The following is a 14,374-nucleotide window of genomic DNA, read 5'->3' on the forward strand; positions in this document are numbered from 1 at the left end:
GTTTCTTTATTATAATATGTTTCTGAGGACTGATTTTGAAGACCTACAAGTATATTTATGGTTCACCCCAGTTGAAATTCAAAAGGAGATCGAAAATGAGTCGTTTTGAAGTCTAACGGAGTTAATAAGAGATGTGGAGAACATTTTTTTTGTTATACATTTTCTTGTTCGAGTAAATGGTGTATATGTTCGAGTATTACAAATATTTGTTCAAGTAAATAGTTTATATGTTCGAGCATATAGTTTATCTGTTTGAGTAATTGATGATATGCATTCGAATATTTTGTTGTATCTGTTCAAGTATTTCAGATTTATTGTTCGAGTGTTTCAGTTTTTCAACTTTGACCGTCCGTAACTTTTGATCCGCTCGTGTGTTTTCTTATTATAATATGTTTCCCATGACTGATTTTGAAGACCTACAAGTCTTGGGGAAGAAGATCGAAAAGATGTCGTTTTGAAGTCTAACAGAGTTAATAAGAGATGTGAAGAATATTTTTTTATACATTTTCTTGTTCGAGTAAATGGTGTATATGTTCAAGTATTATAAATATTTGTTCGAGTAAATAGTTTTTATGTTTGAGTAATACTATATTTGGTTCGAGTAAATATCTCTGACTGTTCGAGTAAATAGTTATCGCCATTGCTAACAACCAACCGTTCCAAATGGAAATGTGTGTTATAGACACATTTCATGACCACCTCATTCGAAGTTCGATCAATTCCCGTAATCTTGTATATCTTCTCCACAAAAATCTTCATAGGAAATTGACTCATTCACTACTAAACATTTCCCAGTACCACCAATGAATTTGTAAATTCCTCCTGAAAATTCCCAGTCTCCTCCGTATATAACAACAATGTCAACATCACCCATTTCTGCAAAAGAAAAGTGTAAAATTCATTCAGAAACACTTTATAAATCCAAATACTCGAACAGATAATTACAATTACTCGAATACATATCACCAATTACTCGAATAGATAAACTATATACTCGAACATAAAAACTATTTACTCGAACAAATATTTATAATACTTGAACATATACACCATTTACTCGAACAAGAAAATGTATAACAAAAAAATGTTCTTCACATCTCTTATTAACTCCGTTAGACTTCAAAGTGACATCTTTTCGATCTCCTTCCCTAATTGACTTATAGGTCTTCAAAATCAGTCCTCGGAAATATATTATAATAAGGAAACACACGAGTGGATCAAAAGTTACGGAGGGTCAAAGTTGAAAAACTGAAATACTCGAACAACAAATCTGAAATACTCGAAGAGATACAACCAAATACTCGAACAACAACTATGAAATACTTGAACAGATACAACAAAATACTCGAACAACAAATATGAAATACTCGAACAAATAAAATAAAAGACTCGAAACAACAAATATGAAATACTGGAACATAGCACACAAAGTACCCTAAACTACTCGAATGAATGAATACTCGAAACCCTAAGCACTACTAGATTGAAAAACTCATACTCGAATCACAAATACAAAATTAAATAAAACATACCCATGAATAACCATGTGCAGAGGGGTGGTCGAATGAGGCAAAAATCGTAAATTAATAGCGTCGAAGTGAAAGAAGAACGAAGAGAAAAAAGAATGAAGAGTGATGTCGTAGGAAGGGAAAATGATTTTTGAGTGAAACAATGTGAAATAAGGGTATTTGGGACAATTCCTTTCAAAAAAGTGTTAGATTTCATGTTTCTAAAAAAGTGGGTTAGATTTCAAAAATGAGTTTTGAAAAGTACTACTTTTCCAAAAAACCCTAAAACTAAGGGGGCAATTGTCTCCCTTAGTCCAATGGTGCCTTCACCCCTGCTCTGCCCCTGCTCTCAAGTATGAAGAGAAAGCAGTGAATTGTATGTAAATTATACTTGATCGAGGTGCCTTTTTTATATTGGTTTAATGAGTCATACTCTGTCGTGGAGTATTTTCCTTATTTCAAGGAAGTTTTAGTTTTAATAGAAAACAACCTCTCTTGATCTTTGAATTGGAGAATGATTCCTTCTTGGGAGTTTTATTCCTCTTTGGACTATATCTGACCTTACTGGTTTATCGAAGATAACTTTGCTGGATATTCTAAGGTACATGATTTGCGCGAGATCCAGATGTTATTAAGGTATGACAATGAAATACTCTTCTTATTGGGTCTAACCGAGGTAACCTTTGTAAGTATTATACCAATGTGGGGTTTGAAAGTGTCCGACTGTGTCCTAGGTATCTCTTCGGGTAAGTTCGGTATCTTTTTTGATCTCCACAAGTGTATTGCTGAGTGGAGGGTGTTTTGACATTATGAGAATTGATGCATCTTAATCATGACTCATGAGGAAGCTTAACAAACATGCATAGTTTCTTAAAAATGGCACGAGCCAAATCAGTGAAACACAACTTGAATTCCAAGACATTGTATTGTATTAAGTAGTGGTAAAGATGTTCTCGATGGCATTGGTGTGTGAAGAAACCAAGAAAGCTTCTTATAGAGAAGTTGGTTTGTCAATTAATTTATCAAACAGTAGTGTAAGCAGTGACATCATATAATTACCAATTACAGGTTGGGAGGGATGAAGCCACTCAATTAATTAATCGAACATTGACTATTTTTTCAACCAGAAAAAAAGAAGAAGGAGAAGAAATCGTCCCATAGTCCCATTGATAATACATTTAAGCAAGGCGGCTAGAGCTAACAACCCTAAAGAAATTTGGGTTATGAGTGGAAGGAAAGTCGTCACGAAGGGTTCTTGAATCCAATTAATATGGCAAGTAATAAAGTATTATACTATATAACAATAGAAGCCAAAAAGGAATAAACCTTGAGAAGAAGAAGAAGAAGAAGAAGAAGCAGAAGAGAAAGAGCCTCCCAGCTACCATGGCATACAACCCAAAAGCAAAATATATGGGGAATTCCACTTCTACTTTTTTACTTTTTAAAGCATATATAGAACCTCCATTGAAACCTTAAGGTCACCCGATAAGCGACAAAAATAGCGCGACAACCTTCTTGCAAGCTTTTTATTTGAATATTCACTAAAACCAAATAATTTAATTCCGACATTTTTTAAAAAAATTGTGACATTGACACTCACTAATATATTTTATATTGTCTTAAACTTTGTTCTCAAATTTAGCAAAGAAGTTGCTATTATACTAAACAATAAATTGGTTTATCTTCGTTATAAAAATATATATCCAGGAAGAAGACAATAATGTCTTGATATTATCATATAGGTACATCTCTTTTTTGCTGTTTCAAGCAAGTGGTTTTGTTTGTTTTGTTGTTGAATGAGTCAATTTGCACATCATTAAGCAATCTAACAAACCCACAACCGAGAGAGAGCATACTTGGAATGGGAGGTTTTTTTTTTTCTTTTCAAATCGGACGGACATCTACTTGGAATGGGAGAGTATGTCCCAAAGAAAGAATTGAACCAAACCCGTTGTAAGAATTAAATGCAAACTAATGGGCCTATTTTGATTCCAAGGCCTAATTAAGGGTTGGAATGTAGTAGGCCCAACCCAAGCTCTTGACCAGTAGAATGGCCCACTGTAGGAATTTGAATTGTTCTCATTGTGCCAACTGCCAAGGATGAAAGTCCGAATACTACTTGGCATAATATGTCCCCTTGCAGCTTTGGCTTCCTTGATCTTGAGAAGCCTACCTGGATCTCCATCAGTGAGCTTCAACACCTGTTCTAGCCCCAAGATGGAATCTTTTCCTCTGTTTTCTGACAAAACAAAGCAAATCAAGTGGATTGGAGGGACTCTATAAAAGAAGAGGTCTAAAGCACAAAGTTTTGGAGCACTTTGATGACCCAATTGTCATGGACCCTCCAAACCTTTCGCCACCTTTTGAAAACATGCGTGGCAGAGAGGAACCTCTTAACTGGCAAATCCCTCCACACTCTCTATATCAAGTCTCTCATCCCCTCCTCAACCTACTTCTCCAACCACTTCATCCTCCTCTACTCTAAATGCCGCCTATTAGACGCTGCTCAGAATGTCTTTAACCAAACCCATGAACCTAATGTCTTCTCTTTCAACGTCCTCATTGCAGCATATGCGAAAGAATCGTTTGTTCAAATTGCCCGCCAGTTGTTCGATCAAATTCCCGACCCAGACCTCGTATCCTATAACACTCTCATGTCTTCTTATGCGGATTGCGGGGACACTCAGGCTGCATTTGGCTTATTTACGAAGATTAGAGAGATGGGTCTTTACATTGATGGCTTTACTCTTTCAGGGGTGATCACCGCTTGTTGCACTAATATTTGTTTGATTCGGCAATTCCATTCTTTGGCGGTTTCTGGTGGGTTTGATTCTTATGCTTCAGTGAATAATACACTTCTTACGTATTATGGCAAGAATGGGTTGTTGACTGAGGCAAGTCGGGTGTTTCATGGGATGGGAGAGGTCAGAAATGAGGTGTCTTGGAATTCAATGATTGTGGCGTGTGGGCAGCATCGAGAGGGCCTGAAAGCATTGAAACTATATCAGGAAATGGTTTGTCGAGGCATTAAAGTTGACATGTTTACTCTGGCAAGCGTTTTGACAGCATTTACTTGCATGGAGGATTTCCTGGGGGGGCTGCAGTTTCATGCTAAGTTGATCAAATCTGGGTTTCACCAGAATCGTCATGTAGGGAGTGGTTTAATTGATTTATACTCCAAGTGCAGCAATGGGGTTCGTATGCTTGATTCTAGGAAAGTGTTTGAAGAGATTCTTGAACCTGATTTAGTCCTTTGGAACACGATGATATCTGGGTATTCACTAAACGATGAGTACTCTGAAGAGGCTTTCAATTGCTTCCGAGAAATGCAACGCGTTAATCACCGCCCTGACGATTGTAGCTTTGTGTGCGTGATTAGTGCATGCTCCAATTTGTCTCCTTCTCTGGGAAAACAGATTCATGCGCTGGCAATGAAATCTGAGATTCCTGCGAATAAGATTTCAGTTAACAATGCTCTTGTTGCTATGCATTCAAGGTGTGGAAATCTCCGTGATGCTAGACGCGTATTCGATATGATGCCTGAGCACAATACTGTCTCTCTAAATTCGATGATATCAGGTTATGCACAACATGGGATTGGAAAAGAAGCACTATGTCTTTTTAGACAGATGCTTGAGGATGATATTGCCCCAACAAGCATAACCTTCATCTCTGTTCTTTCTGCATGTGCACACACTGGAAAAGTTGAGGATGGTCAGAAGTATTTTGACATGATGAAAGAGAAATTCGGGTTAGAACCAGAAGCAGAACATTATTCTTGCATGATTGATCTTTTAGGACGAGCTGGGAAGCTAAGTGAAGCCGAGAGGCTGATTCAGACAATGCCATTCAGTCCGGGAGCCATTACTTGGGCTGCCTTGCTTGGTGCTTGTAGAACACATGGGAACATGGATCTAGCAGTAAAGGCAGCCAACCAATATTCTCTGCTGGAACCTTCAAGTGCTACACCTTACGTCATTCTCGCCAATATGTATGCTAGTGTTGGTAAATGGGAAGACGCAGCTATAGTTAGAAAACTTATGAGAGAGAGAGGTGTGAAGAAGAAACCGGGTTGTAGCTGGATCGAAGTGAAGAAAAGGGTACATGTCTTCGTGGCTGAAGATTTTTCGCACCCAACGATTAAGGAAATTCATGAGTTCTTGGAGGATATGTCGAAGAGAATGAAACGAGCAGGATATGTACCTGATGTGAGGTGGGCTTTGGTTAAAGATGATGAAATAGGGCACAAGGAGAAAGAGCTCATGTTGGGGCATCACAGTGAGAAGCTAGCTGTTGCATTTGGCCTCCTCTCAACAAAAGATGGAGAGCCTATACTTGTAGTGAAAAACCTAAGGATCTGTGGGGATTGTCACAATGCTATCAAATTTATATCTTCTCTTTCTGGCAGAGAAATCACGGTCAGAGATACGCATAGATTTCATAGATTCAAGGATGGGCAGTGCAGTTGTGGGGATTATTGGTGACAATTGGTTAGTGCCTGTAAAATTACTACTACTTAATGCCACCTTAATGTAAGGCAGACTAGTACATTAAAAGAATAATATCAATATGGGCATTAGATGGTAATAGTTCATCTGTTACGTATGTATACAAAAAAAAGTTCATCTATCGAGTTCATGGATCTAAGATCTTGCAAAAACTTTTCATTTTTGTCGGAAGAGATTTTGGCCCATACAAACATAGGCCGTACAGTATGGCAAAATTGTTTGTTAAAGGTCCAGGCAATTGCCAGATTACTGGCTCAATAGTTCCCATTTTGCAAAGCAGCCATTCCACAAGAAAAAAGAGTGAAAAATACTATCAAAGTAAATTACCAAATTTTCCATTAAACAATGTTAATAAGTGGTCTGTATAATATCAAGGACAATACATAAGGTCATCATACCCACAATCTATCCTTCACCAAATTCAACTGCCTAGCAGAAGGTATGTTTTGTGTGACAGCTGATGATAGTCATCTTAGTTTTGATTGCATACAAATTAACCAAAAAATCGTGAAAGTATAAGTTACAGATTTTCTAACATCAGTGGTGTGGTTTGAGGTGGAAAACTTGACAGGTTGGCTTGTATGACCTCTTTAATGCCGCCTGCTCAAACTTCTTAATGGCAGCTTCATTTTCCTCTAAGCTTGTCTGGACAAAAAAGCGAATCCACCATGATGAACTCCGCATTTTGGCCTACAGAAACAAAAAATAAGTGTCAGCTATAAGGTGAAATTGGTATGTTAGAAGAAAATTATTTGTTGAGAAACAAAGAACATGATGCACAACCTCTTAGTCGTGGCACTAGACTCTTATTTGTAGCTTTATGGTGTTTGGTTATGTCATTAAGGAACTTTGTACAGTGAATATGAATACATGATAAGGCAATTGTCCCGAACCAAACTTAAGTCCAAACTAAAATCATGTGCTTCCCCCCTTTTTGGATAAGATCATGCACAATGTTGACAATGTCATTAAATTTTGTGAGCATGTAAAAGAAGTCCAACATGAATCATGGAGGGAACTTGTAAAATCATCAGATAGGCACTCACTGGTCGTCCAAACTTGGATAACTCTGCAACTTTAGCTCTCTGTTGACCAGGAGAACCTAAACCATGAAAATGGATACCATAAACACAATTGAAATTGCATAGCCTACTTGTGTGCATACATTGAATGTCAAAAACTGTCTACGCTAGAAGATTAAATACTGGAACAAAAGGATTAAATGAACTAGCAGAACTCAACAAATGTATCTAATTCAAAGGCCGCATATATGTACAAAAGTCTAATCTGAATACTGTAAAAGTGTAAATGGTAATAGCAATCAGTAGAGGAAATATCAGGGAGTATTTTAGTTAGGATCCAGACCTAATTCAATGAAATATGAGCAAGCCTACTTAAGCAGAATATTGTGAGTGAACATGCACATTCTCACCAGACATGCTAAACATCTTAATCGACTTTCATCTAGGACCTTTGACATAACTGATACATATGCCTAACAATGTAAACATCTTTACAGACTTTCACCTTAGACCATTGAGTTGTTGACCCTACTGATGCAGATGTATCTGCTGTTTATTCACTACGCATTTAGCATTGTGGAAACAAATGAACATAGATATTAGTTTAGAGACATGCATAGATCCTACATGTGTGTGTGGATGAGTGGATATTTAGTGTCTGTGTGCAGGCGTCTAAAGAACTTAAGCGTTCAAGCAAATCACCTGTAAATATGACAAGACCATCAGCAGCAACTCTTGCAAATTCCGGAAGAGTCTTGTTCAAGTATTTTGGAGACAGGTAATCAAGAGCATCTGAGACAATAACGAGAGAAAATGACTTAGCCCTGTAGGGCAAGGGGAATTTGATATCAGCCACACGCACAATTCCTTTGCGCACAAGACTCTTGCACTTTGCATCTGCATCCTCTGTGTCATATGGATCTAGACCCCAAGCTTCAGTGCCCTCTTCTTTTAAAAGTTGAGATACTACTGAACAAGTATCAGGGCCCACATGCAGAACTTTGTGCATGCCATCACCATATGCTTTCTTCAAAATAGGTATTGCACTTTGAACTTCTAGTGTGCAAGAAAAGTCACCTATGACAGGAAATTGGACCTAACATTCAGTAAAATTAATACATGAACTTGATGGGTGATGCTTACAGCTTACTGGTTCACCAAACTAATCTGGATATTTTCATCAACGAAAAATTCAGCTCTAAGCAGTAACAAATCAAGTTGTTCATCAAACAGATCATACTGACAGACAGTTCAGTTTTCCAAGATCATGTTGGGTTAAATTGAGATTAATAAAATTGAATAATTCATGGATAAGGCATAAAAACATTCAAGCTTTTTAGATTTTTAGATTTTCGAGTTCTAGTTTTCTTCTAAGAACTTAAGTTAAAGAATTTTTCTTTTTTCCTCCATTCTCCATGATGAATTGGCATTACCCTTCATCTCTCTTACCCTTCAAGGGTCGAGAAGGAAGATGGAACATAGGAAGCCGTTCCATTATCAACTACATGCATATAAAAAGCAGATAGAAAATAATGAAGGAAACTGGTGATAAACAGATTCCAACCCCATAGATCTACCAATTGTGTTTCCTGGATGTGCTGCTTTCATCTGTTTACACTCCGTTAACCATTAGTGGTTGTATGGACTATGGATGCCAAAATAATAGAAAAAAGGTACTCCAATCTTGAGCTCTAACCTTATAATACATTGAGTAGTTTAAAATGTACATTATGACAACAGAAACTCACACTAAAAACAATAAATGACACCAAAATCTTTATTTGCATTTCTTTCCCGGAAATAAAAATAAAAGCAACATTCAGAGGTAAACTGTACATTACCTTCCACCTTACTAAGAGCCTCTTTGCCACCTCCAAATACACCTGCATTCAAAAAAATAAAAGTAACCCCAACAAATTAGGTACCAGATAAGACTCTCAAGATAGAACCAATATTTTGCATTTCAGAAAAACTGAAAGAATGAGCACCATTAAAGCTTAACCACAAAAAGATTTTGCATTCAACGGCCAGAGGCAAATGTGGACCATTTCAGAATACAGACAGTACATCATAACAAAGTGAATGAAGCAGCATAGGCAGAATGTAGCCCACCTGAGCCACTATAAGCATAGGCAATAAGAAGAAATGCTCCCTGCAATTTTCAAGCAAGAAAAAACCAATTAGGCTTTGACCAACTTAGTATATAGGAATAACATAAGTGCGTATCTTATTAATACGATTAGATATGCTTGTTTCTCAATAACTATAGTTTCAGCACCAAGTACTACACTATACATGCTAGAAAATCGATTAGCAGTAGAGAAAATGACCCATAAATATGCTCTATACCAGGAGGACAAGGCCAATGGATAAAAAGGGAGAGGAACGTGACTTTGAATGCAATGCTCCAGCAAATGAAAAGTTTCCACTGTCGACAAGTCGCCGTGTGGAACTTACTTGTCGCCTTGACATAACTGCCGGTGTGAAAAACTAGTGAATCCACAAAATCTATGTAGATTAAAAGAAACATGAGTTAAAATTAGATTATATTAGCAGAGAGACAAATAAAAAAAAAAAGCAATTTACACACTGCTTTAAAACTGGAGGAAGAAGAAATTTAAATTTACTCACAGGATACAATTTCAAACCTACCCTAGCTCTTCCTGATGTTAAAAAAATGGTGTGGGGATTTTTCTGGAGATAGTCAACCGGAGTTATCCTAGTAGATATTCCAGAAGATTTGATCTTCGTCAGCAGCAGACAATTTGGATGATATTCCATTTTTCAGAAGCAATTGAGTAAACATTAACTAGGTAGTTTGGTTCCGCATTAGATATTGTTTTTGCGCTTTGTAGTATTGAGTTCCCCCATAAACACACTTAGTGCAAAGTCTAAAGGCCATTTGAAATGCATACAAGAATTACAATGTTCAAGGGCTCCAATGCTCAAAACTGCCTACAAATAGAGTCTTTGCCAGCATTTAAGTAAGTGAAAAGGCCTTGGTTCCCTAATATTATGCTAGTTTATTTCCAGAAAATTTGAAGGTAATTACTTCTCTCAGATTGTCAAAAATAATTCTAACCTGAGGAAAAAAGATGGATCATCCTAAAATTCTCAGTAACATTAGAAAACTCGCAACTTTACCTTCTACATGTATTCTTACTTAGAGAAAAGTGGGAATGAGTAGAACTATTTTGAGTCATAAAATCACAACTTGAAGAGGAAAATTAAGTGAAAGCTTAGAACTTTTCAAGTGAAACAAATCTCAGACGGAATCAGGTAACCTTCTAAATAAAATTAAATTACTGCTAAAGCATTGGAAAGTTCAACATTTCAGTTATTCCCAATAAAAGAATAACATAGTCGGAGAGATCAATCAAAATAGCTATACAAGCTGGCGTTGTGGAAATCTTAGTTTTCTCAACATCCAAGCAAGTGGACACAAAATTCGTTGCAGAAATAACAGTTGAATCTTATTTTGAAATCCAGGTTAAGTGCTTAACTACTTCGTCCATAATCAACGTAGCAAGAAACATGAATTAGAAAGCCCATAATTTCAATAAAGAAGGAAATAAATCTAAAAAATGAATCCAGGAATCTCTTCAATTCATAACAGCATTTGACAATAAGATTAATAGCGTAGAGTGGAGATTTCACCTTGGGATCAGTAAGTAAACCGCATTGAGGGATGGATCTTCAGATCTGTGGTTTTGCTCGCGCTCCACAAATAAAAAAAGCAAGCAGAGAGGAGAGTGTTCAGCTGCTTATTAAAGTTTCAGACTTTCTGTGTTTTCTTTTCTTACTATTTTATTTTTAATGTATTGTTTGTGGACGTAGATCTGAAACTGACACTTTTACCGGTACCGTTAAAACAAAATGGCGCGTCCTGTCGGCGAATGGTCGTAAACACTTATTGACATATAAATATTTTGTAAACATATGTTATTATTGGATATCTAACCAATTTTTTGACACCCCTTCTTAAACTAATTAACCGACATGGTTTCCTTCACAGACTCTGGACAGTGAATCACGCGCCTTCAGAGGCGTGTAGTGTAGTGGATAAAAAGAAAGAAAGAAACTTGCATTTTAATTAATTGACAGAGAAGAGATCTTTCCTCTTTCCATTTTTTAAGTTACAGGATACATGTGGCTTTAAAGCGCCCTCATCCGCAGATCCAAATCCCCGGCTACTGAATATCAAGAATTCCATTCAGAGAAGAAAGAGAGACACACCCTCACATTTGATGTCCTATATCTCCTCTTCATTATTTCACACAAACTCTACTTTCTGGTATGTTGATTTTGTCTTTTCCATTTGTTAGATTTTTTGATATATTTATATGCATGAGACTGAAAGGTTTGGATCTGCATGTTTGTGAATGTTCTCTGTTTCTGCATTTTATAGTGTTTGTTTTGACATTATATTTTCTTTTTAACATCAAAATCAAAATTTGTTGTGCACATCAATCAATCGGATTCCATTGAAATGCATGAAATCTTTCTTTCCTATGTTAAATGAGTTGGGTTAATTAGATTTATTGCTGTAGAGCAGTCTATGCCAAATTTCAACCAATTTAATGGATGGTTATCCAAGTTCAAGTATCGATTTCTATATGATCGTCACTATCTTCCAGTTGATACACATTTAGTTGTTTGGGTTTGATCTGTGCAATCTTGAGTTTCTGTCATTCCGATGCATCTACTCAACAGAGATCAACTATGCATTTCCTTAAGAATTTTTATATGTATCTTACAACAAACTCTACAATTTTTCTTGCGGATATTTAGATTTGAATGGACTTAATAGACATTCAAACGGCTGATAGGAGTTGAATCTTTGTAGGTGACTGGGGAGAACAATTCTCAGAGAGCAAAAGAGTAACCATGTTAAGGTCATCACCTCGAAGGAGCCAGAGATCTAAAGGTTTTAAGGTAAAGCATGCAGTACAAGTCTGTCTTTTGGTTGGTGTGGGCATTTGGCTGCTTTACCAAGTCAGGCATTCTCGCGATAAGAAGGTGGCATATGAAGAGAGCACTAAAAGCAGGAATGATGTTACAAAATTAGGGAGAAAGGACCTCAACCCAGAAGTGGAGGATCCACCAATTCGAGATATGAGGCACAAGGAAGAGGAAGAAGATGAAGACGAAAAGAATAAAGAAAAAGAAAGCAAGCCTGAGGTGGATGATAAGGCAAGTGGGGAGGATGAGATACATGATCAAGATCCAGAGAAGAATGAACAGGCCGATGGGCATAGAGAAGTTTCTACAGATGGACACAAGGAAGGAGAAGAGAGCGAGGAAAATGTCACTGGGGATAAGTCGAAAGAAGAGAGTCTTGCAAATGTTATTGAAGAGAAGGTGAACGAAGACAGCAAGGAGAATTCTGGTGAAGACAGTAGGACAGAAGAGAGCAAGGAAAATTTTATTAAGTATAAGTTGAAAGAAGAGAGCATTGAAAATGTTAACGAAGAGAAGGCGAGCCAAGAGAGAAAGGAGAATTCTGGTGAAGACAGTGAGACTGAAGAGAGCAAGGAGAAGGATGATGAAGGCAAGGAAAGCAAAGTGAGTTTAGAGATGGACAGTGATATCAGTAAAGAGAAGAATGGTGAAGAAGATGAGAATAAGGAGAGCAAAGTTACGGAAAGTGAAGAGGCCAAAGAGAACAGACCCGAAGAAAAGGAAAGTTTAGAACAGAATCAACAGAGTGAGGATAAAGAGGCTGGAGAAGGAAACAATGTGATGGAAAATCAAGAAAGAGAGATAGAAGAGAAGGAGGTAAAGAGTGAGGAGTCAGGTTCGTCAAATAATCAGATTCCTGATGGAAATGAGAAGAAAATTGAGGATGCAAGGGAACAACATTACAAGGGGGATGATGCTTCAAGTGAAGTTGCCCATGAAACTCAAATTTCATTGAATGAAAACGAGCACAGTGATCTGGGTGGCTCTAATGGGGAAGAAAAGGTAGAAAACAGTCAGTCGAATGAGTCTGAGGTTGACACCAAAACAAATATAGATATGGTAAGTGACAAACAGAATGACTTGTTCTCTAATCAGGGAGGAAATGAAATGCTAGAAAATAATGATTCCACGAATGCAACTACAAGCGAGGAGGATAAAAACAAGACTAATATGCAAGAGGAGGAGGTTGGTCACCATAATTCCACAATTGCTATGGAAATTGAAGAACTGCAACAGGATGCAAGTATTACAGAAACTCTTGGTTCATCCCTGCAGAATGGGACTAGTACAGTTCTGAATGAAAATGAGAGACTTAATGAAACAGTATCAAAAGGAGATGACTCTCCCTTACTGGAACAAACTGAGAATAATAACCCAGTCACAAATTATAAGCAATCATCTGAGGGTGCTATGCATTTCATAAAGGAAGATGAAGCTAATAAGGAGTCTACTGATTCCTCTGCCACCATTGGATTAAATGCATTGAATGGACAGATTGATGACTCAAATACATCTACTTCAGAAGAGACCAATTCTGCTACTTCATTGACAAGCAAGAACAATGATGCAGTTCAGACTGAGAACTCCAACAATGATTCTGAAGTAGAGGGGACAAACAAAAATGTCCTAACGTCAAATGCAAATGACAATGCCGATTCTGGACAAAAGGTGCAAGTTGTTTCTTCAGAGTCTTCAACCACTCAGGAGGCATACAACTCAAAAGGCAATGCTGATGCAGGCCAGAATACTGATGCATCTGATTCCTCAACTTTCCAAGAGAAACTCACATCCTCAAATGCAAACAACAATGCTGATGCGGATCAAAAGGAACAAGTTGATTCTACAGAGTCTTCGAGCTTTCAAGAGACACATGCATCGTCAAACACAAACAACAACCCCGATGCAGCGCAGAGTGTAGATACTACTGATTCTTCAGCCTTCCAAGATGCTAACAACAGCGCTGATGCAGGTCAGAATGAGGGTGAGAATGCTGTTCAAAGTGCTGATATGAATCAAAAGGAGAGTGAGAACACTGGTCAGAGCAACACCAATGACAATGGCAATGCAAATCAGAATGTTGATGAAGGACTAAAGGAGTCATTTTGATTCTTCTAGTTCTTGAGCCTCCCAACAGAAGAAGAAGAAGAAGGGGGGGAAAAAAAAGGAGCTATGCAAGCACCAATAGTAATACTGGTTGGACCCAGAATGACTCAGTTGACTCTTCAAAACCCCACGACAAGAAAGATTCTCACACATCCTCAAAACTGGCACGTTATTTGTGTTCATTTGTTTCATTCTCAAGTAACTGCCACGTTAGCTATTGTCTCCAACTCATCCTCAAAACAACTTTCTTTCATAAGAGGATCAAAGAAAC

The 14,374-nt window shown here is 37.4% G+C and overlaps 3 protein-coding genes across 8 annotated transcripts; 2 read left to right on the forward strand and 1 right to left on the reverse strand.

Annotated features, from left to right (window-relative positions):
• The first annotated feature begins 3,625 nt into the window (after positions 1–3,625).
• Positions 3,626–6,095, forward strand: LOC119998372 (pentatricopeptide repeat-containing protein At3g49710). Its single transcript, XM_038845692.1, has one exon. It carries the CDS (start codon positions 3,830–3,832, stop codon positions 5,990–5,992), a length of 2,163 nt encoding a protein of 720 aa, XP_038701620.1. The 5' UTR covers positions 3,626–3,829; the 3' UTR covers positions 5,993–6,095.
• A 234-nt stretch (positions 6,096–6,329) lies between these two features.
• Positions 6,330–10,852, reverse strand: LOC119998147 (probable pectin methylesterase CGR2). Of its 5 annotated transcripts, none has more exons than XM_038845384.1 (8): positions 10,696–10,847; positions 9,691–9,757; positions 9,388–9,512; positions 9,151–9,190; positions 8,880–8,921; positions 7,741–8,115; positions 7,063–7,118; positions 6,330–6,706 (listed from the first exon to the last, which is right to left on the reverse strand). In XM_038845384.1, the coding sequence occupies exons 3-8, from the start codon at positions 9,508–9,510 to the stop codon at positions 6,554–6,556; spliced, it is 789 nt and encodes a 262-aa protein (XP_038701312.1). In that variant the 5' UTR covers positions 9,511–9,512; positions 9,691–9,757; positions 10,696–10,847; the 3' UTR covers positions 6,330–6,553. The 5 variants fall into 5 exon arrangements, with proteins under 5 accessions (XP_038701312.1, XP_038701307.1, XP_038701308.1 ...); XM_038845379.1 differs by having other exon boundaries at positions 9,388–9,546; XM_038845380.1 differs by having other exon boundaries at positions 9,388–9,546; positions 9,670–9,757.
• Positions 10,853–11,220: 368 nt separating this feature from the next.
• LOC119998823 (dentin sialophosphoprotein-like) lies at positions 11,221–14,151 on the forward strand. 2 transcript variants are annotated; one of them, XM_038846267.1, is made up of 2 exons: positions 11,221–11,332; positions 11,885–14,151. In XM_038846267.1, exon 2 carries the CDS (start codon positions 11,926–11,928, stop codon positions 14,104–14,106), a length of 2,181 nt encoding a protein of 726 aa, XP_038702195.1. In that variant the 5' UTR covers positions 11,221–11,332; positions 11,885–11,925; the 3' UTR covers positions 14,107–14,151. The 2 variants fall into 2 exon arrangements, with proteins under 2 accessions (XP_038702195.1, XP_038702196.1); XM_038846268.1 differs by having other exon boundaries at positions 11,282–11,332; positions 11,868–14,151.
• The last annotated feature ends 223 nt before the right edge of the window (positions 14,152–14,374 follow it).

The sequence above is a fragment of the Tripterygium wilfordii genome, chromosome 5, assembly GCF_013401445.1.
Source record: "Tripterygium wilfordii isolate XIE 37 chromosome 5, ASM1340144v1, whole genome shotgun sequence".
NCBI classification, from domain to species: Eukaryota; Viridiplantae; Streptophyta; class Magnoliopsida; order Celastrales; family Celastraceae; genus Tripterygium; species Tripterygium wilfordii.